This window comes from Montipora foliosa, chromosome 12 (genome assembly GCF_036669935.1).
Source record: "Montipora foliosa isolate CH-2021 chromosome 12, ASM3666993v2, whole genome shotgun sequence".
In the NCBI taxonomy this organism is placed as follows: domain Eukaryota; kingdom Metazoa; phylum Cnidaria; class Anthozoa; order Scleractinia; family Acroporidae; genus Montipora; species Montipora foliosa.
The window spans coordinates 26,475,289-26,500,274 of NC_090880.1; the positions used below are offsets into that span (position 1 = coordinate 26,475,289).

General features: G+C 42.7%; 1 protein-coding gene across 1 annotated transcript; it reads left to right on the forward strand.

Moving 5' to 3' along the window:
• The first annotated feature begins 562 nt into the window (after positions 1-562).
• On the forward strand, positions 563-24,347 carry LOC137978615 (sacsin-like). Its single transcript, XM_068825613.1, has 5 exons — positions 563-700; positions 1,845-1,964; positions 4,407-4,495; positions 5,463-5,727; positions 10,768-24,347. Exons 2-5 carry the CDS (start codon positions 1,940-1,942, stop codon positions 23,601-23,603), a joined length of 13,215 nt encoding a protein of 4,404 aa, XP_068681714.1. The 5' UTR covers positions 563-700; positions 1,845-1,939; the 3' UTR covers positions 23,604-24,347.
• The last annotated feature ends 639 nt before the right edge of the window (positions 24,348-24,986 follow it).

Sequence of the window (24,986 nt, forward strand, 5' to 3'; positions counted from 1 at the left end):
CATATGATACATACTCCTCGAAAAGAATACGAGGGATTATCAAATTGTTGCATTTTCTTTGCAAACTGATGGGTATGGCCGGCCAGTTCTGACAAAAGGAAAGCGCTCTTATACTCTTCTTTTTACTCCAATGAAGCGCACGAGATTTTCTTACATTCTATCAGTAATTTGCCACTCCTAATCTCATTTCATGGGCATTTGGTTGCTAGCTTTGGACAACTATGGTGATGTTCTCACTATTTTCTTAGCGGTTGCATCAGTGGAATTCGACTTTTCTGTTTTCATTTCAGGTTTCCGATTCTGGATTTTTCATACCCCTTTTGACCGGTATGCCACAGCGATCGACGGTAGGAAGAAACGAAACCGTTGTTTAAAATTTAACCTTTAAAGTTAACTTAAAAGCGTAGAAATTAAAAAAAATTACCAGAATACAAAAATGACGTAGTTCCGGCAGTTCTGAGAATGACAATAAGTTTTCCATGAATCTGTTTCTTCTTCCGGTTTAATTGTTTCCCTTTTTTCCCGCGATGTGATTGGCCAATTTTCTTAGAGTCCGCCCAAACTTGCTATCTTCACTTTTCCTCCTTGCCTCGGAATTCCAAGGCTATTTAGGCGATTTTTGAGGATTTAAAGCTGAAATTTCCGTGGAAAAGAGTGAAATGAACTGCAAGAAAGGATACAGGACTACATAAAAACGAAGGTACGTGTGGTGTTGTTTTATTCTTCACAGTAGGCCGGGCTTGAATCCTGAATTTCCCGCCGGGTTGCCTTGTGTTTTATGATTCCAAGAATGTCAAGTCTCCCGATTGGTTCCTAAGCGGTAACATTGTTGAAACCTTAGCTGGAAATTGAATTTTCTTTAAAATGGTTCTTAAATCATGCAACTTTGATATATATGTCAGCCACGATAAAGAAAGCACTAGACGTTTATGAGCAGTCTGATTCATTTCTACTGTCCTCGGCTGTATAGGGCCAACGATATGCAGAGCTTCCGTCAATTGTTATAACATCTTACCGAATGTAATAACCTTATGTAACCAAGGAAGCAAACGCCTTTTAAAGCAAAAGCGGAATATGTGGAAGTGATTATGCAATCACCAAAATCCAGTCTAAGGCAAATGCTGATGAACTCTTCTCAAAGCAACTTGCATAAACAAAACTTCCCAGCTTGGCGTTAAATGAATCCGGTACGAGATTAAAAAAAATGGAAGTTTTGCCGTAAACTAACAGAGCTAGAGTAGGAGTTCGCTGGAGGTGTTCGCTGTATAGTAGTTCCAACGATTTCCATTTGGCTGACTTGAAGATGGCTGCATGTGAAGTGAACCTGAAAGAATCTGAAAGTTCCAATCCTAACGGAGACTCGATGAGCTCATTTCTAAGGAAAATTTTCCTTAGAGTCTCTTGGCCGAGACGAAACGCCGCGTCAGACTAGCCACGAACATTTCACAAGTATTTGACAATAGTTTTGCTTTTGTATAAATTTTCCTTTTGAAGAATTAATCCGAAGTCTGTTCGCCCTAAATTTATGAAGCACCGTAAAATTGAGATTCACGAGTGTCGAGCTGTCCATGAAGCCCAGTTCCTTGGAGAAGTCAAAATCCAGTGTTTCTACGTAATTCTTACATCTGTCGTTACCAAATAAATCCACGTCTCTTTCTCTAAAGAATTCCTGCCTGGGAAAAAACAAAGAGCAATGAATTACCTGTATCCAACACTGTTCCAACAACGCCTTAGTACTAATAACTTGAAAGGACGACTGATTTCAGATTATAACGTATGAAGTTGTTGCAACTTAGATAAACGGGTTAACCAACCAAGTAAGGTCATTCTTTTTTCTTCTTTAGTGGTCTCCGTATGCATCTGCGCTTAGAATATTCAGAATTTCATGTTTCACTAAGAAGACGCTCTACTGATATAAGTCGTCGTGTAATGACTGCACATGATGGCATCTTCCAGACTTAAAGGTTTGTACTTCTTCTTGATTCATTGAGTGATCAACTTTGTTGCTTGTTGTTCCAAAGAAACGTTTTAACTGAAATATTGCATCGGATTAACCTGAGAACAAACCGACACAGTTACGTAATACAACTTAACAACAACTGGGTTTATCACATCGGAAGATATACAACTCCTGACCGCCAAACAAGTACGCTGCAAGCGCAATTCTTCGTTTACAGATGTTACAGCCGACGCATTAATTTACGACCGCATTAGCTTTCATCCCAATAAAGCTTTGAGAGCTGACAATATCTGAAAGAAAGATTCTATTCAGAAAAAAAATCGGCATTTCAATTTCCATGCACGAAATTTGTTCGACGAATGCCACGAATACAAACTAACTAAAAAAAACTTTCGTGTGAAAATCAATTTTGATTCATATTAGAACTTACAACAATCGTAAAGGTTTCGCTTGTCAGTAGGGTCACTTTTAGGGTGTAGTCGACTCGGAAATGGCCTGTATCCCATCCACAAAGTTAATAACAATTCCGAATCCCTCCTAATTAAGTGCGTCTGTTGTTATAATTTGCGAGGTACATTTACGATCTCACCACCAGGATAATATGCCTTTTTGCAAGTACGGCGGTGTTTGAGATCGTTGGAGAAAGAAAGCAAATCATACAAAAATTATATGAAGGCATTCCTGAGTTTCAGATAAAAAAGACACAAAACAAACTGCATGCCAAAACGTGTTATGAATTGCAATGATTATTAGGTTGGAACGCAATACCTCACTAGTATATGAGCGGAGCTTGGTGGAGCACCATGGTTAAGAAATAGAGAGTAACCCATCGATTTGAGAAATTTTGGTTTGGTTATGACTTCATTGTCCGACCGTCCGTCCGTACGTTCAACTTTTCATGTAAAGCAATACGCGAAATGTCGTGCTGTTGGAACCCGCGTTGATGCATGGGCTGGAACCTCGCGTTTTTTCGGTGGGAGGTCGCATGGTCAGCGTACTGCATTTGACACGTGTTTTAGTAAAACAAACAAAAATTTTGAAGACAGACGAAAAAACAAGCTAAGTATTTTTTAATAAGTAGAACAACGAGGAAAGAAGAGAGGGAGAAAAGGAAAAAAAGACAAATTAGCAGGCGACGAGTAAGCGATGCTCAGCTAAAAGAGAGCGACTGAGAGCATGAGAAAACAGGTGGAATATCAGTGATAAACAACGAGAGATAGAGAGCAAGAAAGAGCCCAAATAAAGAGACAAAATTATATTAACGAACAGCGGAAGATATAGCAAGCAGGAGTACAAAATAAGGCTGAATAATGGTGACGAAACATGGCGAAAAGAGGAAGAAAGAGCACGGGAAAATGGACTAATTTATGATAATGAGCATGCCGGAACGGTCGTATGATAAGCAGACTTGCTATAAAATTATCTGAAAAAACACGTAACTAAATAATACCTGAGAAGCTCCGCTTTTACGCCTACCTAAATATACATATACATGTATATATTAAAAGTATACAAAAATTTGGTTTTATCAACGGAGTTGATAATGTAAATTGGCCACCGTACAGAGATTCTAAAAGCTGACGTTTCGAGCGTTAGCCCTTCGTCAGAGCGGATTCGCTCCATTTTGCGTGACATATCCCCTTTAATAGTAAATTGGAGAATTAAATATAGAGAATGAAACCGCTCACATTGTCATCAAGACCTCAAATTTGGTGATTTCACGCCATTGGTTAGGCAGTTTAACGCACAAATATCTGCTAAAATGCGTGCCGCACGTGCAGCACGATTATTTGTCCTCTTTAAATCAATGATGTTATTGTTTTGTGGAGTTGGCGTTGCTGTTGCCTTTGCCGCAGACGTTGTCGTTTCTTAAAGTTTCCATTCACCGTTTACTGAAACCTGAGAACGATAGATTTAATATCGATACTGTTTAACTACTTTCAGTGCTTTGTTACAGAAGTCAGTCTGGAGAATTTTGTGTTATTTTAAGGTTAGCCTTTTCGAAAAACCAAAATTTCGACCGCGCACCGGTGGCTCAGTTGGTTGAGCACCGGGCTGTCACGCGGGAGGTCGTAAGTTCAACCCCGGCCGGACCAACACTCAGGGTCTTTAAATAACTGAGGAGAGAGTGCTGCCTTTGCAAATGGTTAGACTCTCTAGTCTTCTCGGATAAGGACGATAAACCATAGGCCCCGTCTCACAACCCTTCAATGTTCATCATCCTGTGGGACGAAAAAGAACCCACACACTTGTCGCTAAGAGTAGGGTAGTTTCCCGGTGTTGTGGTCTGTCTTCTGTTGTGTATCATGGTTGAGAGGGTAAAAAGGGGGCCACAGTAATTGGCGCAAGCTGTTGTGGCGCTCTGTCAGCTTGACTGGCAAAGTTAAATAAATAAATAAATGCAAAGCTAAAACTAGTCGTGTTCTTTTTTTTTTGTTGATCAAAGGGAAGTCGTATGGTCAGAGGCGACCACCATTGACGCATATTTTAAAAAGCATTCTTGAGCGATATCCAGATGGAGGACAGATTTTGAAGGTACATTGTAGTGACAACAAAGCTAATCCCCAATACCTTCAAGTGAAGTGACTGTTTTTTCATCCTAACCCACAATTATCCCATTTATCTGGGTTCAGATTTAATTTCGTTTCAGAATATGTTACGCTTTGTGAATTCACTGGTTCATGGCTCATTGAACCATTTTTCCGAGGGTTTTTTTCTTGCTAGTTTATTAACTGAACAAGAACCAAACTTTGAGGGCAAAGGTTGGCTTTCCTTTTCTCTTGACTAAACACCAATCTGGAACTCTCTCATCTGCCGTGATAAGCTTTGCGCAAAATTATATCCCTATGGTTAATAAGCCTGCCAATTTCTCGGTTGGCCGTCTTTGTCAGGTTTCTTGGGCTCTTGTCCTGGGCTGGCAAGTAAGAGTGACTCTATAGGCGGTTTGCAACCAATCCTTAAGGTGCTGCTACACTGTGCAAGTTTTCATGCAACTTGTTTCGCAACACCATTTCTGCAAACGTTCTTGCATTACGAAAGAAGTCGTTTTACGGGTGTTACACTGAGCAACGCTTCATGCAACTTGTCCCGTTTCAATGATCACATGAACTTAAAGGAACATTTTCATTGGCTGGTGCCGCAAAGGGTTGCGACACGAGTTGCATGATTTGTTGCAACCGTTGCTGAAAGTAGAACTCAATTCTACTTTCCGCAACGGTTTCTGCAACTGGTCTCGCAACCTTTTTGGCCGTTGCAAGGTATGTTACATTGGGCAATGATTCGTGCAACTTGTCTCGCAAAGGCGTTGAGGGACAAGTTGCACGAAAAATTGCGCGGTGTAACAGCGCCTTTAGAGACACAGATAACAATGCTGCTGTGTGCAGTTACTGGTGGACGAAAAAAGGAGATAATGAGAGATCTTTGTTTTCGTCCACCAACATAGCGGCGATGACGTCACGTGAAAACCACCTATAGCTGAGGGTTTTTTCACAAATGTTTTCAGGAAATTATTCAAAATGCAGATGATGCAGGAGCTACCAAAGTCTCTTTCCTACTGGATTCCCGATCGAACTTTTACGGACGATCGTCGCTGTACAAACCCGGACTTGCTAAGTTTCAGGGATGCGCTTTGTATGCTCAAAATAACGCCCTTTTCAAGGAAAGTGACTGGGAAAACCTACAAAGACTCATGCAAAGCAGCAAGAAAGACGATCCATTGAAAGTGGGTCGCTTTGGAATAGGCTTCAATTCAGTTTATCACATGACCGGTGAGTTGCATTTAAGAGCGATAGAAGTGTCGATGTAAGAGAGCACGAATAGACGCTGAGAGGGCAAAGGAGACCACTCTTTGCTAGCTTACAAATAGATGTTTTGCAACCAATGTATGGAGACGCAGATAACAATGATGTAATGTACAACTGCTGGTGGATGAACAAAAGGAACTAATGAGGGATCTTTTCTTTTCATCCACGAACATGGCGACCAGATGTACGACGCGGCCGTCAACTAGAACGTCACACCTTATTCCAAAATGGCCACCATGTTAGTGTTCTTTTGTTCGCTTGCAAATTAGCCCTTGTTGCCTCGTTCAAGGTGAAATATTCTTTGAATTTACAGCTTAAGAACAAGGGGCAACAAGGACTAATTTGCAAGCAAACAAAAGAATACCAAAATGACAGCCATTTTGGAATAAAGTGTATTGAGCAAAATTTTGGCTCTGCTCGTTTGTTTTGAAGTTTTGTTCACTTTCTCAGCAAAGTTTCCACCGTGAAATGACCAAAAGTCAAGTTCCATTTGAAGCGTGAGCGCAAATTGACGAATTTTGATTTTATATCCTAGTTTAAACACGGTTCTTTAGTTCCTGGATAATTCGTCTAGCTTGTAGAAGTTGAGCTATCTGGAATAATAAGGAAAAGGTTTAAAAGATGTGTACCAACCTTTTTAAATCGAGTTCACGCTCGTTGACGTCGACATCGTAGATCTACTCCCTTAGTAACTGTGACGAAGACGGCTGCAAGGTCTTCATTCCAAATCACTCGCTCGTATTAGAGCGACTTTGGTATGACCTTTAAAAAGTGTTCGCAATTTGTTTAAAGGACCAATGTTTGGCAAGATTAAAACAAAGCTTCTTCTTATTCCCGCAAGGGAAACTCCTAATATGGGCAGTAAGCAGTTCGATTACCCAATCACATTACTGCATTTCAAATGACGTCAAAGGGAAACTTTCCAGAAAGTTAACTGCAGAGATTACGTTGTTTGCATCCGTGTTCTCTAAGCCAATGAAAGTTCGCGCTCGTTTGTTTTTGTTCGATAAGCCAATGAAGTGCTTTGGATTTTTGTTTACGATCGGTTTTTACGTTTATTTTTTCAAGGTCACATGAAAGTTGCTCTATTGTAAACTTAAAAGTTAAATACCATGAAAACCTATTGGTTTTGATACCTCTTAACCAACGGTTGGCGCTAACCGGGCTTCGAGCAACCGGCCCCAGAACGTCACAAATTTGCATATTTAGTTTGCAAAAGCAATAGCATTGCACGCTCTGCACGTGCATGTTTTCATTTTTGTCTATTTCTTTGCCGTCGTCAGCAAAACAACAGGGAGTTTAAGAAACGACAACGGCTACGGCAACGACAACGCCAAAAAGCAGTAATATTATTGGTTGAAAAAACTAAAATGATCGTGCTGCACGTGCGGCACGCATTTTTGAACATTTCTCTCCCGTACTCGTCAAAACTACTGGGAAATTACCAAATTTGAGGTTTGAACGACAACGTGGACAAACTACAGTGAATCTTTCAGTCTCGCTCTTTACTTCAAATCCGTCCGTACCAATCCAGTTATAGGACACTTCGCACATATTGTATAATATAAACAAGATTGAATAATCCCGAAATACTTAGAATAGCTCAAACGTATATTTTGAAGTGACGTTTTTGTCCCCATAGCCGTCGTGGTTTCTTAAACTCCCTAACAGGGACCTTAAGGCGACGTCGACGAAAACGTCACCTCAAAAAAAAAACTTTGCTTTAGTAAAAGTCTTTCGCGATTATTCCATTTTGCTCACGTCGTACAACGTGGGCGACGCATCCTACAAATAATTTGTTAAGAGCGGTTTCAAACTGAAAATAGAGAATGAAAGATTCTCTGGTGCATGCTCACGTTGTCGTCAAAACCTAAAATTTAGTGATTTCACGTCGTCCTCACGCAGAGAACCGCAAAAATATGAGCTAAAATCCGTGCCGCACGTGCAGCACGATTATTTATGCTTTTTTAACCAATGATATCATTGTTTTCTGGCGTTTTCGTCGACGTCGTCGTCGTCGTATATCTTAAGCTCCCTAACAACGTGAAATGACCAAATTTGAGGTTTTAGGGAGAACGTCAGCGCTTGAGGATAATTTTTCATTTTCTCTCCTACATTGAGCGTCGTTCATTCTGTTTCGGCCTTGATGGTTTGCCACACCTTTGTCACGTTAAAATGCTTGGAGTAGACGCGAAGCGATTACTTAGAGACCTTTAGATGTACGTTTACGGCTAACCGCAAACTGAGGTTTGAGGTTTGCTCTTTGGCGTTAGAAGTTGTGATAGTTCGTGCATTTAGATTTAAGTAGACAAATACAAAGCTGCGGAGGCGGCCATATTGAATTTCCTCGATGCTCAGCGTTGATGTTTCAGTCAACGAAATAAATAGAGTTAACTGAATAGAGTGTAATGTGAAGTGCTAGATTTCAATCCCATATGAACCATGTGAGCGTTAGCCCTACTGAAGGAAATGGGACCACACAAGGACAGAGAAAAACCCTGACCAGGGTGGGAATTGAACCCACGACCTTGGGGCCAGATCTCCGCCGCTCTACGGAGATCTGGCCCGAAGGTCGTGGGTTCAATTCCCACCCTGGTAGGGCTAACGCTCACATGGTTCATATGGCATTGAAATCTAGCACTTCACATTACACTCTATTCAGTTAACTCTGTTTGGGATGTAAGTGCTACACGGCCAACGTTTGTATAAAAGCGTGGCCTTTCCTTGTACTTGAACGAAATAAATAAAACCACTGCTCTTTTGATTCTTTAGTTCACATGAAATGAAAGATAAAAAGTTGCTTTCTATATCTGCCCCGTTCATACGTGGGATAACATAACTTCCACATAGAGAGCTGAGGTAAATTACTAACGTGAAAACCTACCTTCCGCCGTTGAAAACGTCAAAACTAGAGAGCTTACGAAACGACGACGCCGGCGGTAACGACGACGCTACAAAACAATAGGTTTAGTGAGCAAAAACAATGGCTCTGCACGCTCTGCACGTGCGTTTTACATTTTGGTACATTTCTTTGCAGTCATCTCCTAAATGACGACGTGAAATGACCAAATTCAAGGTTCTGTGGAGGACGTTAGCACATGACGATGAATTTCTCTCTCTCTACGCTTCCAACCCACTCATGCCAGTTTAATAATTTGACAGTTACTACACATTTTTAACGCGAAACGACTTTAAATAGTTTCTTAGTGATATGAATGACGCGAACTAGTATTTTTAAATGAAGTCCTCGTAGCTGTCGTCGTCCTCGTTTCGTAAGCTCCCTACTTACCCTCGAAGGTGACGGCAAGCGCTAGTCACGTGACTTCCAGCAGTTTGAGGTCAGCCGTAAACGTGGATCTAAAGGTCTCTACTATCATGAAACAATGACTCAAGTTAGTTTCGCATTTACAATGTGCAGGAACCGTGCAAAAATCACACTTAATACGTCCTTATAAACTAACTAAATGGGGAGCATAACCACGAGAGGTTTTGTGCCACAGACGGCAACTGGAAGTGAGCTGATTTCCTGTGTAACTTGTCTTGACACCACCACATTTGTATTGTTAAGTATCTTTTCACTCTTAGAGACGATTGTTTAAAAAATTTAGGGGAGATGACCGCTCTGAAATGGGTGGGTCAGAAACGTCTCGTTCGTAAGCACCTGACTGGTCCCTTGACACCCTTGACAACCAGATGACGTCATAGAGATGTACTAAACCAAAAAGCACACATGTAGGGTTTGCATAAGCATTGCTTTTGCAATTTAAGTTCCTGCTTTGCGTGGTTCCCGATGCCATATCCGTCTCTGCCGCGAAACGGGTCAACGAGGCTTATGCCGCGTTGTGATTGGTGGATTGCGATCCCCTTTGGCGGTTTCTTTTGAATGGTTAACCGACTGACACCGCAAAAAATTATGAACAGGGCTGTAAAATTGAGTCCCCATGTTTTTGAAAGGCGCAATAATACAACGTAAAGTCGAATTTGATTCCTATAAAATGGGCAATGCCTGACGACTATATACTGAAACAACTTTAAATAAAGTATATTTGTCCTTTCAAGGTGACTCATATCATATCGTGTGGAAAACAATGGACTGTTTAGTGCTCAAAGCTTTCCGATCTTGGGTAGTCGGTCAAAATTTGCCTCCAATGAGAGAAAAGGCACCACCGGCTTGGGAAACCTGAATATCTGCATTAGCTCCTTTGCTCGTCCTCCTGCAGTATTTGTACATTTCACTATTGTTTTTTGTGGGCGCTTATCATTCAACTAAAATTTGGAAATTTCCTTTGGGGAATGAAAAGGTACTTTCAGGTTAAACAAACCCCGCCTCAAGCCACCGTGCGTTTGCATAAAATTTGCGCCAATCAGAGAGCTTGCTTGCTTTATCATATTTCACCAATTCTGCGTAAGCTTCATTGGCTTCCAGTATAATTTAGGATTCAACTTAAGATTATTATAATTACTTTTAAAGAGATTCATGGACAAGCTCCAGTATATCTACAAGAACTCATTAGCCAAAAGGAAGAAAGGAGATACAATTTAAGATCGTGTGCAATGGGAATCATGCTTCAAACGCCAAAAACTTTAACTAAAAAGACATTGGGTGACCGCGCTTTTTTAGCTGCGGCACCTAAATTGTGGAATGGGTTACCATCACAAATACGAAATGAGCCCAATTTTAATAGGTTTAAAGGTTTACCAAAGACCCATTTTTTTACATTAGCTTTTTATTAGGACTATTTTTTTATATTATGTATATATGATATTTCTATAGATCCATTGTTTTTTACAATATTTTTAGTTATTCTGGATAACTCATTAATGTCGATAATTTAATTTCATGTAATGCGCATTTGATCATATGTTACATGTAATTTGCGCAATATAAATACTAAATTATTATTATTATTATTATTATTATTATTAAATTGTACTCGTAAGTAAGCTAGTGAAGGTAATTTTTTACCACAATTTGACAAAAATTTCCTTCCACCTTGTGTTTAGATCTTCCAAGCATTGTGAGCGGTGACGCTATAGCATTCCTTGATCCTCACGAAATCCACTTTGGAAGAAATGAAACAGGAGAGCAGTTTTCTTTGAAAGACCAGCCTCTTCAAGAGTGCGAAGACCAGTTCCTACCGTATGAAGGCGTCTTGGACTGCAAGATATCAACACAGTTTTATAATGGCACTCTGTTCCGTTTTCCCCTAAGAACTGAGCCATCCGATTTATCAAAAAAGAATTACACTCCTGAGAAAGTTCGGCAATTGTTTGATGCTCTGAAAAAAGAATCTTCGGTTATTCTTCTTTTCTTAAAGAATATTGAAGAGATCACTCTGTTTGAGACCGACGGAAGCAACATTCAAAAGCACGTATTTACCGTAAGATTGAACGAAAGCTGCAGACAACAGGTTCATGAAGAGAAGAAATCCCTTTTGACACACATAAAGCAGGTAAGCGAAGGGCGTATCACAAACACAAGGCTATCCTTGACCTTAAATGTCGATGAAGTGGCAAAGAAAGGGAAAGTGGTTAGTCGCAGGTGGCTCGTTCACCACGAGATCGATGCTCAAGATTCAGTCCTGAGACAATTGTCCTCGGAACTTGGTCTCCTTCCATGGATTGGTATTGCTGCTCCTTTGGATGCCTCAGAACGCCAAGCTTTATCTTCAACAGGAGGGAGAATCTTCTGCTTCTTGCCTCTGCCACCTGATGCTGACGCCAAAACTGGCTTTCCTGTTCACGTACATGGCTACTTTGGCTTAACCGACAACCGACGCGGACTTAAATGGCCGGGGTTGGATTGTCAGAATAATAACACGGCAGAATGGAATGTCAGGTTGTTAGAAAGAGTCGGAAGCCAAGCTTACGCTTCGATGTTGCTCTACTTGATTAGGAAAAAAACAAGAGAACCTGGTGATCCTTCAGCAAATGCCCAGCAAGTGTATCTATCTTGGCCTACTGTTCACGACGTACAAAGTCACTGGAAAAGGGTGCTAAAGCCCATGTTCTCAATTTTGGCAAATGAGAACGTGTTTTGGACCCCTGCAGACGGTGGCAAGTGGTCAAGACCCCAAGATGTTTTACTTGACAGAATGACAGATTCTAGTGAAATTAAAACAGTGGTTTTAGAAACACTAACCCAAGCAAACGAGGCAATTGTGACGCTACCAAATCACATGCTGAAAGCCATTGACTGCATGTTTTGGCGTACACGTACTATCACACCTGCCTTCTTGAGGAACCTCCTCAAGCAAAAACAGAAGGGGTCATGGAACATATGGAATGTTTCAAAGAAAAAGAAGCTTTGTCTGCTAGAGTATGTTTTAAACGACAAGAACCTGAAAGAAATGCAAGGTGTCCCACTCCTTCCCCTGGCAAGTGGAGGCTTTGTCGAATTTCGCCCACTGCAGTACAATCGCGAGCCTCATGCTGCTGTCTATGTTTTAGCAGCAACGTATTCGCGTTCCCTTTTCCCCAACATGGAAGCCAAATTTCTCGATGACAGTGTCCAGTATCAGTATCCTGCCGTACAATATTTGTCAAACACCGCCGGTGATTGGAAGAACCGCAAAGCTATGCTTCCAATACAGCTCATGAAAATAAACCAGGACATTGCACTGAACCTCGTAAGGCAAATGCTACCAACAGAATGGTCTGGAGGCAGTCATTTGGTTTATTGGTATCCTGGTCAAAACGGGCATCCACCAGAGAACTGGCTGGCGTGTGTATGGAGATGGATCCAAAATGATTTCTCTGGCAACCTTTCGCCAGTTGAAGAGTTGCCATTGATTCCTCACACTACATCCGGACAGCGTGCCATAGTGAAGCTGAGAACATCAAGTCTGGCTATCAGAGATCATGATCAAGGCGTTTCCTTGCCAACACAAATTGTGTCCTTGCTCAGAAAGCTTGGGTGTATCGTGTTGGAGAACATACCGCCTTACGTAAGCCACCACACTCTACACAACTACATTGCCTCGCCAAACCCTTATGGGGTCCTTAAAGTTTTCCAAGTCCTAGGCCAAAGTACCTGTGCTATGAAAATTTCAACAAATTGCTCCTCAGACGAAAAACGAGCGCTCCGAGGCTTTCTGTCATCCGCAGTGCTCAGTTGTGATCAGCAAAGCCTTCTTCTCGGGTTGCCTATTTTTGACGCAGTTGATGGAAATTTTTTTCTTGCTGTTAAGAATGGATTTCAATCTCGCACAATCGCTCCATTTGGCTTCGAACTTCCAGGAAGTTTGCCTATACCTAACGCTTCCAGTATCATATCCCTGAAGGATATCCAATCAATTAACTTATTGCAGCGCCTTGGTGTACCGGCGATGAATCCGACAGACTTTTTGATGACAGTTGTTTTTAATGGCATAAGCAGCGGATTCTACAATCACCCTCAGATTTCGACATTAATGTGCTGGGTTCTTCGGCAGTACAACTACATGCAAAGCCACGCTATCCTTCAATCACTGAGAAATCTTCGGTTTGTCATCACTCAGAGTAACAGATTAGTCACTCCTTGTGAAATCCTTGATCCCCAGAACAGTATTTTGCGGCAACTGTTTGAAGGAAATAACGGCAAGTTTCCACATGACGACTTTGTGAAAGAAGACATTCTTCAGGGACTGCGGAAACTTGGAATGAGGAGTTCACCAAACACTCAAGACATTTTGCAGGTTGCCCAAACAATGGAGAACGTCGTTGACGGTGTTGCATCGCGTAGGGCATTAGCGCTACTAGAGTTTCTGGATCAGAATCCATACATGCTACACTCTGACAGAACCCTATTCCAAGGGCTGATGGCTAAAAGATGGGTCCGACGGAAGGAAAATCGCCCGCCCTCTTATCCCGGAATGATGCCTTGGTTCGAAGATAGAGCACGCCTCTACAGTCCTCGTGAAATAGTGAGCCAGTCTAAGGCAAACATCGTGGGAGCTACGATGCCGCTGGTTTGGAAATCCTGCAGTGAAACACTTGAAGCAGCATTTGGTTGGAACAAGGCACCTCCTGTATATCATCTTATCGCTCAGCTGCGCTCTGCATGCTCTACGCCATTAGAAGCCATGTCTACCAAAGAAAAGCATTTTTTTGAAGACATGTTGAAAGATATTTACCAAGAGCTATCAAAGAGCGTTGAAGATGCCACCAGGATGATTACTGGTGATTCGAGCTTTCCAGCGTGGATTTGGCATGGTAGTGGGTTTACATTTCCACACAAGATAGCTTTTTCGTGTTCCTGCAATATCAACTTCATTCCCTACCTGTACGTCATTCCAAGCGATTTCGTTACCTTTCGCGCGTTTTTTGAACGTTCCGGCGTACGGATAACGTTCAATGACCCAGACTTCCTAGATGTTCTTGTAATGATCAAGGAAAAGCACGAGACAGGAGTTGGAACAAGAGATGTAACAGCCGACCAAAAACTATCACATGACATCCTGCACTGGATCGTAAGAGGGGAAGAACCACTTGGTCCTGAACTTCGCCGACGTCTGTTAGTTCCCATTATGACTTGGGACAAAACACTAAAGCTCGTCCTTTGCAACGAGTGCACCTTTTGTGACGCAAGTTGGTTGAAGAAAGGAGGCCATGAGCTTCCAGTCACAAATCAGTTTCCCATGATCCACGACACAATATCCCCAAAAATTGCATCTTTGCTGGGTGTTCCACCCATTAGCACGCGCGTATCATGCGCGGAGGGCCTTGGCATCGAACAAACAGGTCCTCACGAGCCAGTTACCACCAGGCTGAAAAATATTTTGAATGAGTACAAAGAAGGTGTTGGTGTTTTCAGGGAACTTGTCCAAAATGCAGATGATGCTGGGGCAACCGAAGTGCAGTTTGTCCTCGATTGGCGTAGTCACCCAACAGAAAAGCTTCTGGCCCCTGGTATGGCAGACTGTCAAGGGCCCGCTCTTTTAGTGTACAACAATGCCGTTTTTTCAGATGAGGATTTGGTTAACATATCAAAGTTGGCTGGAGCAACGAAGAGAGAAGATCTCGAGAAGATAGGTCGCTTTGGACTTGGTTTCAGCTCGGTTTACCATTTTACTGATGTACCGAGTTTCATAAGTCGAAGTTATGCAGTGTTCTTTGATCCACATACAAGTCACCTCCAAGCACAAATTCAAAGTCACTCGAAGCCTGGTATTAAGTTGGATTTCTCAGTGAATCCGAGCAATTTACTATACTTTTCTGATCAGTTTGCACCTTTCAACGGATTGTTTGGCTGTGATACCACTCTGCCAAATGTACCTGAGGAGTTCTTTTTTCAAGGAACATTGTTCAGATTTGCATTCCGAACAAAGCGAGGGGAAATCAGTGACAAGATATACAGTAAGGAAGAGATTCACAATATAGCGCGTTCTTTTCAAGAATCATCACCAAGCTTGCTTTTGTTTACCCAAAATGTGCAAAAGGTCACTTTTTCAGAAATAAACAAGAACTCTATTGGTCATGAAACGTCTCAAGTTATTTTTGAGGTGTCGAAAGATACAGTCAGTGTTCATCAGTCGGGTCAGAAATCTGTAAAAGAACCCACCTTTCTTGAATCTTGTGCGAAATGGACCAAGGCAGCCATTGAACAAAACGGTACCACGATGCCTCCAAAACGGTCAGAGATTGTCACTATTTCGTCAACGATGAATGGTAAGAGTGGAACAAAAAGGCATGAAGAAGGCACCTGGTTGGTGACGTCCAGCCTCGGAACAGGCGGTTCCTTCAACTTAGCAACAAGCGAAGAAGGTAAAAAACAGGGCCTCCTGTCTGCCTCAGGAATAGCCGGAAAGATATCCTCCAGAAGCGACGATGAGGGAGTCTCAAAACCAGAGGTCGTTCCAGGAGAACTATTTTGTTTTCTACCCCTCTCCATTCCAACCGGTTTACCTGTCCACGTAAACGGATACTTTGCCGTCACGTCAAACCGTCGAGGAATCTGGGAAAGTACAACAGCTGAGACTGGTAGATTCCAGCCTTTAGAAGTTCGATGGAACAGAAGGCTTATGGACGATGCACTGTCCCAAGCCTACATTCAGCTCTTAAGCGAAATGGTGCTCATGCAAGAAAAAGGGAAGATCGCACTCTACAGTAGTTTTTTACTGTGGCCAAATCCGGCGATGTTAGAATCAGCGGCGTGGAAAGCGCTCATCAACAGCGTTTATCAAAAAATCGCCAACTCGAATGTTCCGCTGGTGAATATGGGAGGAAAGTGGCTTCCAATTATCCAGTGTATCTTTCAAGACGCGAAATTACAAAAGATTCCTAACAGTGAAACTGTCCTTTCCATGTATGATTACAAAGTAGTTCAGCTGCCTGAATTTGCAAAGAAAGGCTTCAAACAGGCTGGGTGTGATGAAATGATCAAAGAGCGAACAATGACACCAGAAATGTTTCTTAAACAAGTCTTTTTTCCCCATATCATGAATATTCCTGGTAATTTACGAGATCGCATTGTTTGTTATCTGATGGATCACTGCCTACGAGTGCATTCAAGTCTTCAAGACGACCCTTCAGGGATACTCTATTTCTCCTTGCTCAAGTCAAATTGCTGTATTCCTTGTGGCCCAGGTGACGATGACTTGGCATGTCCGAAAGAGTTGATAAATCCCAATGGTGCAGCCGCACCCTTGTTTACACCAGAGGACAAGCGATTTCCGGTTGGAACATGTTACCATACACGAGAGCGGCTTGTAATGCTTCAGAAGCTGGGTATGAAAACTGACATCCTTGACTGGGACAGTCTGCTCGAGAGAGCAAAAACCGTGCGAGAGTTATACAGGGTGAAAGGTGAACAAGCTGCTCGAAAGAGAGTTAAGTGTATCGTGGAGTATTTCAATGCTTATCTTCACAATCTTGGGGACCGATTAGATGAAATAACGTCAGAACTAAGGAGCACTACCTTGTTTCCCGTTCTCAAGAAACCAAAAAATTACATCATGAAATGGAGAGGGTCCGACGATCATGGAAAGGAAGTTAATATGCTCCCTGCTGAAGACTTGTATGGGGAAGAATACAAGTTCGTCGCAGGATCATCTAGTCCAGTCCTTGATGAAAGTGAAAGCCTTGGCTGCGGAGGACTTAATGAGGAAACGAGAAATCTGTTTGGATTTGACGTTCGTAAGCCAACTGTCGACGAAGTTCTTTTTCAGTTGGACGAAGCTATCGCTTCTACAGTCCACTCTCGAATTGAAGCCCAGTGTTTGCAACGCGTTTGCGATGACGTATACAGCTATCTTCAAGCTCTCCTTTCCACTCCTGTTGCAGATATCATCATTGAAGGATTAGCCAAACGGTCCTGGATATTAATCCAAGGAAACTTTCTGTCATCCTCTCGGGTCGCATTTACGTGGACTGGAATCGGCGAACCATTTCTTTACGAAGTTCCGAGAGCGTTCGCCGAAAATTATCCACGCCTGTTCCGTGCTACAGGAGTAAGAGACTACTTTAACACAGAGGACTTCATAGGTACTCTGTATGACTTCAGAAAAGCGAAGCAAGGAAGACCTCTCGGTGAAGATGAATTTAAAGTTACGAAATGCTTGATCGAAGAACTGTTGGATGCACCAGATGACGTTCTTCAAGAAGAAAACGGCATGATTCCACTGCCAGACGACTGCCTTGTTATGCAAGCTGCACGAGACTTATCTATAAATGATGCACCGTGGGTGTCTTCACAAGTTGATACCCAGTATGTTCACAAGCACGTGCCCATTGATCTTGCTCACAAAATGGGAGCGGTTGACATCCGTTGGAGGAAACTGGCTAAAATATCTCGCCCGATCGGAAAAGAATTTGGTCAGCGAGAAGAGCTCACTGATCGCTTGAAAGGGATTTTGAAGTCATATCCATGTGACGTAGGAATCCTTAAAGAGCTCGTTCAAAACGCTGACGATGCTGGAGCAACTGAGATACACTTCATTTATGATCCCCGAACACATCCCACCAGTCGACTCCTCAGTAAAAACTGGAAAGAGTTGCAAGGGCCTGCCTTGTGTGTGTACAACGATAAACCGTTCTCAGAAGAGGATTTGGAAGGTATCCAGAGATTAGGAATTGGAAGCAAAACAGAAGATCCAACGAAGACAGGGCAGTATGGAATTGGATTCAATTCAGTTTACCACCTCACGGACTGTCCAAGTTTCATCTCCAATGGAGACACGCTGTGTATCCTTGATCCTCACTGCCGCTATGCTCCTGGAGCAACAAAAGAAAGCCCTGGGCGTCTTATTGCACCTATAGGAGAGGAAGAACGATCTGACTACAGGGACATATTTCCTTGTTATCTTGAGGATCATTTCGATTTAACTATGTCAACAATGTTTCGACTTCCCCTGAGAAACAACAGCTTTTCCTGGACATCACTAATATCAAACGAGCAAGTTTCGCATGAGCAGATAACAAGGTTCATCTCTTTGTTCACGATCGAAGCCAAAGAAATACTCCTGTTCTTAAACCATTTGACGAAAATCACCTTGTCCAAGATTGAAGAGGGCCAGCTAAAGCAGTTATATTCCGTCTCTGCAGAGATATCAGACGTAGATTTTGAGCTTCGGAAACAACTTTCAGATCACCTCAAGCGCTCCAAGACATTACAAACGAATGAAATTGAATGGTTCGGAATTACATACCCGCTACTAATTCAAGACACCCGTAAAAAGGAGAAATGGCTTATTCATCAATGCGTTGGTCTGAAGCCCAGTGATACAACAGAGGAAGTACCAAATGGTCGACCTTACGGTTTGCTACCTCGAGGAGGCATTGCTGCCAAGGTTTTTGAGCAGTCATCGTTCAAGTCCAGTGCCGGGTTGGCATCACAATATAAAGCCTATTGTTTCTTGCCTTTGCCATTAAACACTGGTCTTCCTGTTCATGTTAACGGTCATTTCTACCTCGATTCTGCACGAAGAAACCTGTGGCAGGATGAAAAAAATGAAGGATTCGGGAGCCAATGGAACAACTTCGTGAAAACGAAGGTTTTGGCTGAAGCCTACGTTTCGCTGTTGTTGACGGCCAGGGAATTTGTACTTGGGTCAGAAATTGCTGTAGAGGATCGCTTCTCCAAAACACACCAGATCTATGAAAGTTTGCGATGGTACCATGGTCTCTTTCCTCGTTTAGCATCAGTCGATAACCATTGGACCATTCTGGCTTCCTCATTGTTTTGGGGAATTTGTTGCCAAGATGCAAGTGTACTACCCCTGGTAAAGAAAGACAATGTTAAAGTGGCTGGTACAACAACAGAAGACGTTGACAGTAAAGAGTCGAATCGCTGTTTTTGGCTACCTCCTTCACAAGGATTCTTTAACACAATGTCCGTGAGTAGCATCTCAGATGAAAAGCGCTGCGACATATTGTTGAGAATTGGCTTCAACCTCCTAAATTCGTCTCAAAGACTCTTTGAGGATTTCAGGAAAGCAGGCACCAGTGTAAGGCAGATTACTCCTGAGGCAGTCATCCAGTTTTTGAAAGAAGGTTCGGCGAATATCGGTACACTGCCCTGCTCTGTTCAAGAGACAGAACTAGGCTCAGCGGTTGGTGTTCTCTCCGTGTTGAGTTACTGCATGAAGGCTCCTCAATTTGCAACAGATATTTCTGGATTACCTCTCTTACTAACTGAGGATGGATTTCTCAGGCGTTTTCAAGAAGCTAACCCAGTGTTTCTGACTCATTTTTGTAAATTGGTACCAACAAAGAGATCCCTGTTCATCCATCATACAATCGTTTCGCCTTTATTGGACATTGAGAAGGAAATACTTTCCACCAATCAGCGTGTGCTCAGGAAATTTGACATTTCCGCTTTAGCATCGCTCTTACCAGAGAATAAAAACGACAGTTGGTATGAGACGAACAACCTTATTCCATGGGATGAGAAGAGAGGCCCGTCCAAAGATTGGTTGCAGCTACTTTGGGAGTTTATTTTCAAAGTTCATGAAAAGGATCCGAATGACGGTTTTCTGAATCCTTTGGGCCAGTGGCCAGTAATACCGACTTCATCGGGAATGTTAAGTCCAGTTTCTAAAGGTAAAGTCATTCTTGACCTGGCTTCATCACAAACTTGGTCACCTGGCCAAAGAAACGTTGTCAAGTTATTACGCAAACTCAGATGCCATGAACTTGATGCCAATCTCATTAGTCGCGATGGAAAACGGGATGTCTCTCCCGTACTCAAACCATGCCTATCTCACCCCAACTCTTCGCAAGATGTACTCAAAGTAATCGACCACCTGATAGAACAAGAAAGTATCTCCGGCAAACTTTCTGAAGATGAAATGATTTCTATTCTGCAGTTTCTTCAAGAAGATGTCAGTTCTATAACAGCCAACGTTACGTCATCTTTAACTGTGAAACGATTACCATTTTTCAAGACTTTTCGTGGAACTTTTGTCAGCCTAGAGAACGTTCCATCGATTTATGTTGTACCAACTGGTTTACCCAATGAGGAGTCAGAAGTCTGGATGACTGGAAACGAATGTTTGTTCCTGGCACCCCAACCAAAGCTTGACTGTTTGTACCGAGACGTTTTGGGAGCAGGAGATAGGACACACTTAGATTGTTACTTGGACTTCATTTTTCCAAAGTTCCCTGATCTAAAGCAAACAACGCGAATGGTGCACCTCGAATACGTTAGGCGAGTATTGCTGCCATTTTGTTTCGACAGAAATCAACGCTCCAGAGTTATCAATTCTCTGCGAACTTTGGCTTTCATTCCGGATTCCTCTGGGACACCACGGATGGCCTCGTATTTTTATGACCCAGGTGTGAAAGTTTTTGCAGTGATGTTACCCCCTGAATCAAAGCCACCAAAGCCATTTACCGAGGATTCTGACTGGTTACATCTTCTTCGCGAAATTGGGCTAAAAGGAGACGTGAGCAAAGATCAGTTCAAAACGTTTGCTAACAATGTGGCCACACAAGCAGAGCATGTGAACAACTCAAGTCGCCCTGGCTTGGAGAAAAAGTCTATGGTGCTAGTGAAACACCTGTTTAACGACACCTCCCTACATGATGAAAACTATCTATCTGAGCTCTCAACAATCAAGTTCTTGGCTTCTCAAAAGGCAACTGATGAGCTAATTCACCTTCACAAACAGCATTTAGTTGATAGTGGAAACCAGGATCAACTTCCTCCGTTCGTTCATTTTAAGGATTCAGTCCCCCACAGTTACGAGAGGCTTGTGTGGACATCCGCCTCGCTTCTTCCATCGTGGGCCACCACAGAGTCTCCAAAGTTAGCAAAGCTGCATGTTCTGAAGAAACCTTCCCTGGATCAAGTCATTGAAAATGTAAAAAATATCTCAAGGGATGCCTCCAAGCGCGCAGATCGGGAACAGCCAGAGGCCAAACGCCGTCTGCTGAGTCAAATTATGATCCAAGTTTTCACGTTTCTAACAGAGATGAGCAACTGTCCGAGTAACGATTCGTTTGAGTCGTGTTCAGAAACATGTGCCAGAATCCAAAGTCTTCTTTCTTCCGTTGCTTGCATTCTTGTCGAAGAGGGGCGTATTTTTGTCTGCTGTGAACAGTTGGCGTATCATCTCGAAAAAGAGCTACCACCTTACTTGTACAGAGTTCCGCGAGAATATGGACAATTCGAGCACTTGTTCAAACGACTTGGGGCAATGGAAAACGCCACACCTGCACAATTTGCCAAACTTCTCAGTCGTCTTAAAGAGTCAATTGGAGAGGAGAAGATGCATGTTAATGAGCTGACAGCCGCAAAGCAAGCAGTATATGGGCTATTTTATACTTTGCACGCTTTAAACGACAAAACTAAAGATGAAGAAACAAGTTGTGAAGACAATCCTTTAGCAGGATTTCGTACCCTTTATCTTCCAAGCAGGGAGCAACGGCTTCACCATTCTAGCGATCTTGTGCTCTTTGACTGCCCTCGTTACAAGTATCGCATTGCGCACACTACTTACGATTTTTTTGATCCTCTGAGCAAAGAACTGACGTTTGCGACTCCAGAGCAACTTGTTAATCTTTTGCCAGTTCATTTGCGACCCAAACTGTTGGCATCCCTCGTGAGGGAAGAACTTCATGAAGAGTGTAAAGACAAGAAGTGTCGGGCCGATATTGAAGGTAAATGCCAAGCGACAGAACGTCTCCGGCAGGTGGTATTTTGTCCGCAACTCGTGGATGGACTCCTGAGAATCCTCAAGTATCAGTGGCAGAGGGCTAAGTTAACAGATAAAGTTCGCGACAACGTTCGCGGCTTTCAAAAGGAACTAGGCATGAGCTGCATGGAAGTGTTGTCCACAGAACTAATTGAGAATGGATCAGATACACCTATTCCAAACAGCAAAAGGTCAAATGGCGAGGAGTGCTTTGTGGGGAAGGAAAATGGCAGGAAGCACATTTTTATCAAACACGGTGTAGAGCCGAGCAACATTCGCAGAGTTCTCTGCAGAGAGATAAACCAACTAATAGGGTGTTACATCGACAAAGAAAGCTGGTTGCATCTTTCAGCCGTTCTCCATTGCATGGATCCGCAAGAAATACCATCTATACTCGACAGTGCTGGTGTGGCAGAAGACATAGATGCTGAAGGCTCTCAACAACATGAACCTGAGCTTGGTACAGAATATCCCGAGGAGCTTCAATACCTTCTGGTTCAGTTCGATGACTTTTATTTTCGGCCCGGGGAATATGTCGCATATGAGACGGAAGACTCTACTGATGAAGAACCCAAGTACAATTACGCAAAGATTCTTTATCGTCTTCAAACACCGCAGCCTGCCAAACAAAAGAAGGATAGGAAAAAGGGGAAGCAGAGAGGAGAGAGCAAATATCTTAGCAGATACATGATAGACATTGGGAACCAAAAGAAAGAAGTGGACGTGTTGGACCTATACAAGATAAAACGACCCCAAAAAGATAATGAACAGGAAAGAGCAACAGAAGACGAGCCTGTCTCAGAGTCAGTGCAGCTTGTACCATATGAAGGAAAAGGTGGAGAAAACGGAGAAACAACAGCAGGATCGTCCACGGCATCTTCTCTAGGAGCTGCGGCTGAACCTCCCAAACCTACAACGCTGGAAAAAGCTTTGGAAGAAGTGCGTAAGGCATTGGCCGAAATTTGGAAACTTCCAGAGGACAAAAGAAAGAAGGCAGTGAAACGACTCTACCTTCGTTGGCACCCAGACAAGAACATGGACATGCAAGACATTGCGAATGAGGTCATGAAGTTCATTCAAAACGAAGTAGACAGGCTATCTAAAGGCGGATCGGCAACGGGGCATAGACAAGGCTTCAACAGAGGGGGGCCAGATTTCTCCGATTTTTTCAGGGGCCAAAATTTCTCTGACTTCTTTACGCGCTGGAATCAAAGAGCTCGCCGACAGCGCTCGAGCTACGAGAATTTCCGTCGCCACAATCCGAGATTCACTGGTTTTGGGTCATCCTCCAGAAGACGTTACCAGGCTCCCAACACAAGCCTCGCCAAGATTTGGATGAGTCAAAGCAGAGAGGACCTTCGTTCCGCAAAATATATCTTGGCTGCTGGAGATCCGCTGTACTATCTGGTCTGTTTTCAATGCCATCAAGTAGCGGAAAAGGCCCTCAAGGCATCGCTGTATGCACTCTCGGGAGTCGCCAACAGTCAGTTGTGTAGTCACGACTTGGTGAAACTTGCTTATGACCTCTCCCAGCTGCCTGGAGCCCCTGACGTGACATCAATGGTTGCCCGATTGTCCACCTACTATGACGAGACACGGTATCCAAATAGACACATGCCACCTAGAGCACCAAAGGACGCGTTCCAGGATTCCCAGCAGGCTCAAGAGGCGTTCAAATTGGCCACTGACCTTTTAACCACAGTTGAACAATGCTTGGGACTGTAAGACGTAGACGTTCCTAATCGTTAAAATATACTGGGAAAACTTTCAAAATGGTAGCTAATCTTCACGAGTACATTCGTTTAATTTAGAAAATGGAAAACCTTTCGGGAACCATACACCTCTTTGTATCGTCAAACCCAAGAGGTTTCAAGGTATCAAATTTCACAATTCTTTTTTCTTTTCTCTAACACGAGGGAAAATCAGCTTTTCCGAAAAAGAGAACTGTAGTTTTATAGGTTTTCCGGACCTGTTATGTTTTCAGTCTTCGGAAAATTTGGCGAAGCAGGCCTTTTAAATTTTCCAAATGGCTTTGTGAAATAACCGACTCTACACGATCGTAACCGTGTATGCCACGCCGATATTTCATTTTACGCGTTCTGTCGGAACTAATTTTCTTCAATTTTTTTAGCGTCATTTTATTCTAATCAAAATTTCATCCAAATTGTATAACAGTTTGTAATTTTCATCACATTGTTCTTTAAGTAATCTCGCACAGACTAGCAGTGTTGTATGTCGAAAAAATCTTAAAACCGGAAAACAAACATGGACATTAGAAAACTGAAAGCATACCTTGCATTATAATATTATATAGCTGTGATTTTTTCACCACAGGCGTTGTCCTCTTTTTGAAAAAGCAAATTGGAAGTACAGCAATGAAAATGGCGGGAATTACTTTTCGATATCTATTCAGGTAGTTTTACAGCACTTGACCACTTTTACATTTTTATATCAAAATAAACTGTTGCACTCAGGGTTGGAGGTTCTTTTGTACTTTTAGATCACGGTTTTCCGTTGCTCTCAATTCAATTCAAATAAAGCATTGGTTTTTGAGAAAAGGGGAAATCTGGGGTACACGGGGAAAAACCTCTCGGCGCGGAGTAGAGAACCAACAAAATGAACCTACATATTACGCTGAATCTGGGAATTAAACCCGGGTCACATTGGTGGGAGGTGAGTGATGTCAACATTACGCCAACCCTGCTCTCCATTTGACATCGACCTTATTAGTGTAGATGTGAAGTTTCGGGATAAGGATAGTAAATCGTATGAACGCGAGTGCATTTCGGCATTTATTGGAGCGATTGACTTTTAGACAGTTCTAAAAATTGCACGAGCCGTTAAGTGAGTTAGCCTGAGGGAGAAGAGTGCGTGACACGAGCGACCTGGACCGTCTGAGAATCAGGCTATAAGTGAGTGCGACTGTGAGTGGCCATGAATCACGAAATGCACGAGCAAGTTCATACGATTTCAAATCTCGGATTATTGAAGTGCGTTCAACAGTCGCTTAACCTGCGTGTTTCCGTAGGGTTCCAAGGAGCTAGAAAACTGAGCATGTTACAATACGCGTGCGAGAATCCACGCGAGGGTGCCCTGCAAACAAGAAAA

Excerpts from the sequence above, each read along its gene's own strand:
- LOC137978615 (XM_068825613.1), top strand. The coding sequence starts at position 1,940 with ATGATGGCATCTTCCAGACTTAAAG. Across the intron at positions 1,965-4,406 it reads GGCATCTTCCAGACTTAAAG|GGAAGTCGTATGGTCAGAGG; the intron begins GTTTGTACTTCT and ends TGTTGATCAAAG. Across the intron at positions 5,728-10,767 it reads TTCAGTTTATCACATGACCG|ATCTTCCAAGCATTGTGAGC; the intron begins GTGAGTTGCATT and ends CCTTGTGTTTAG.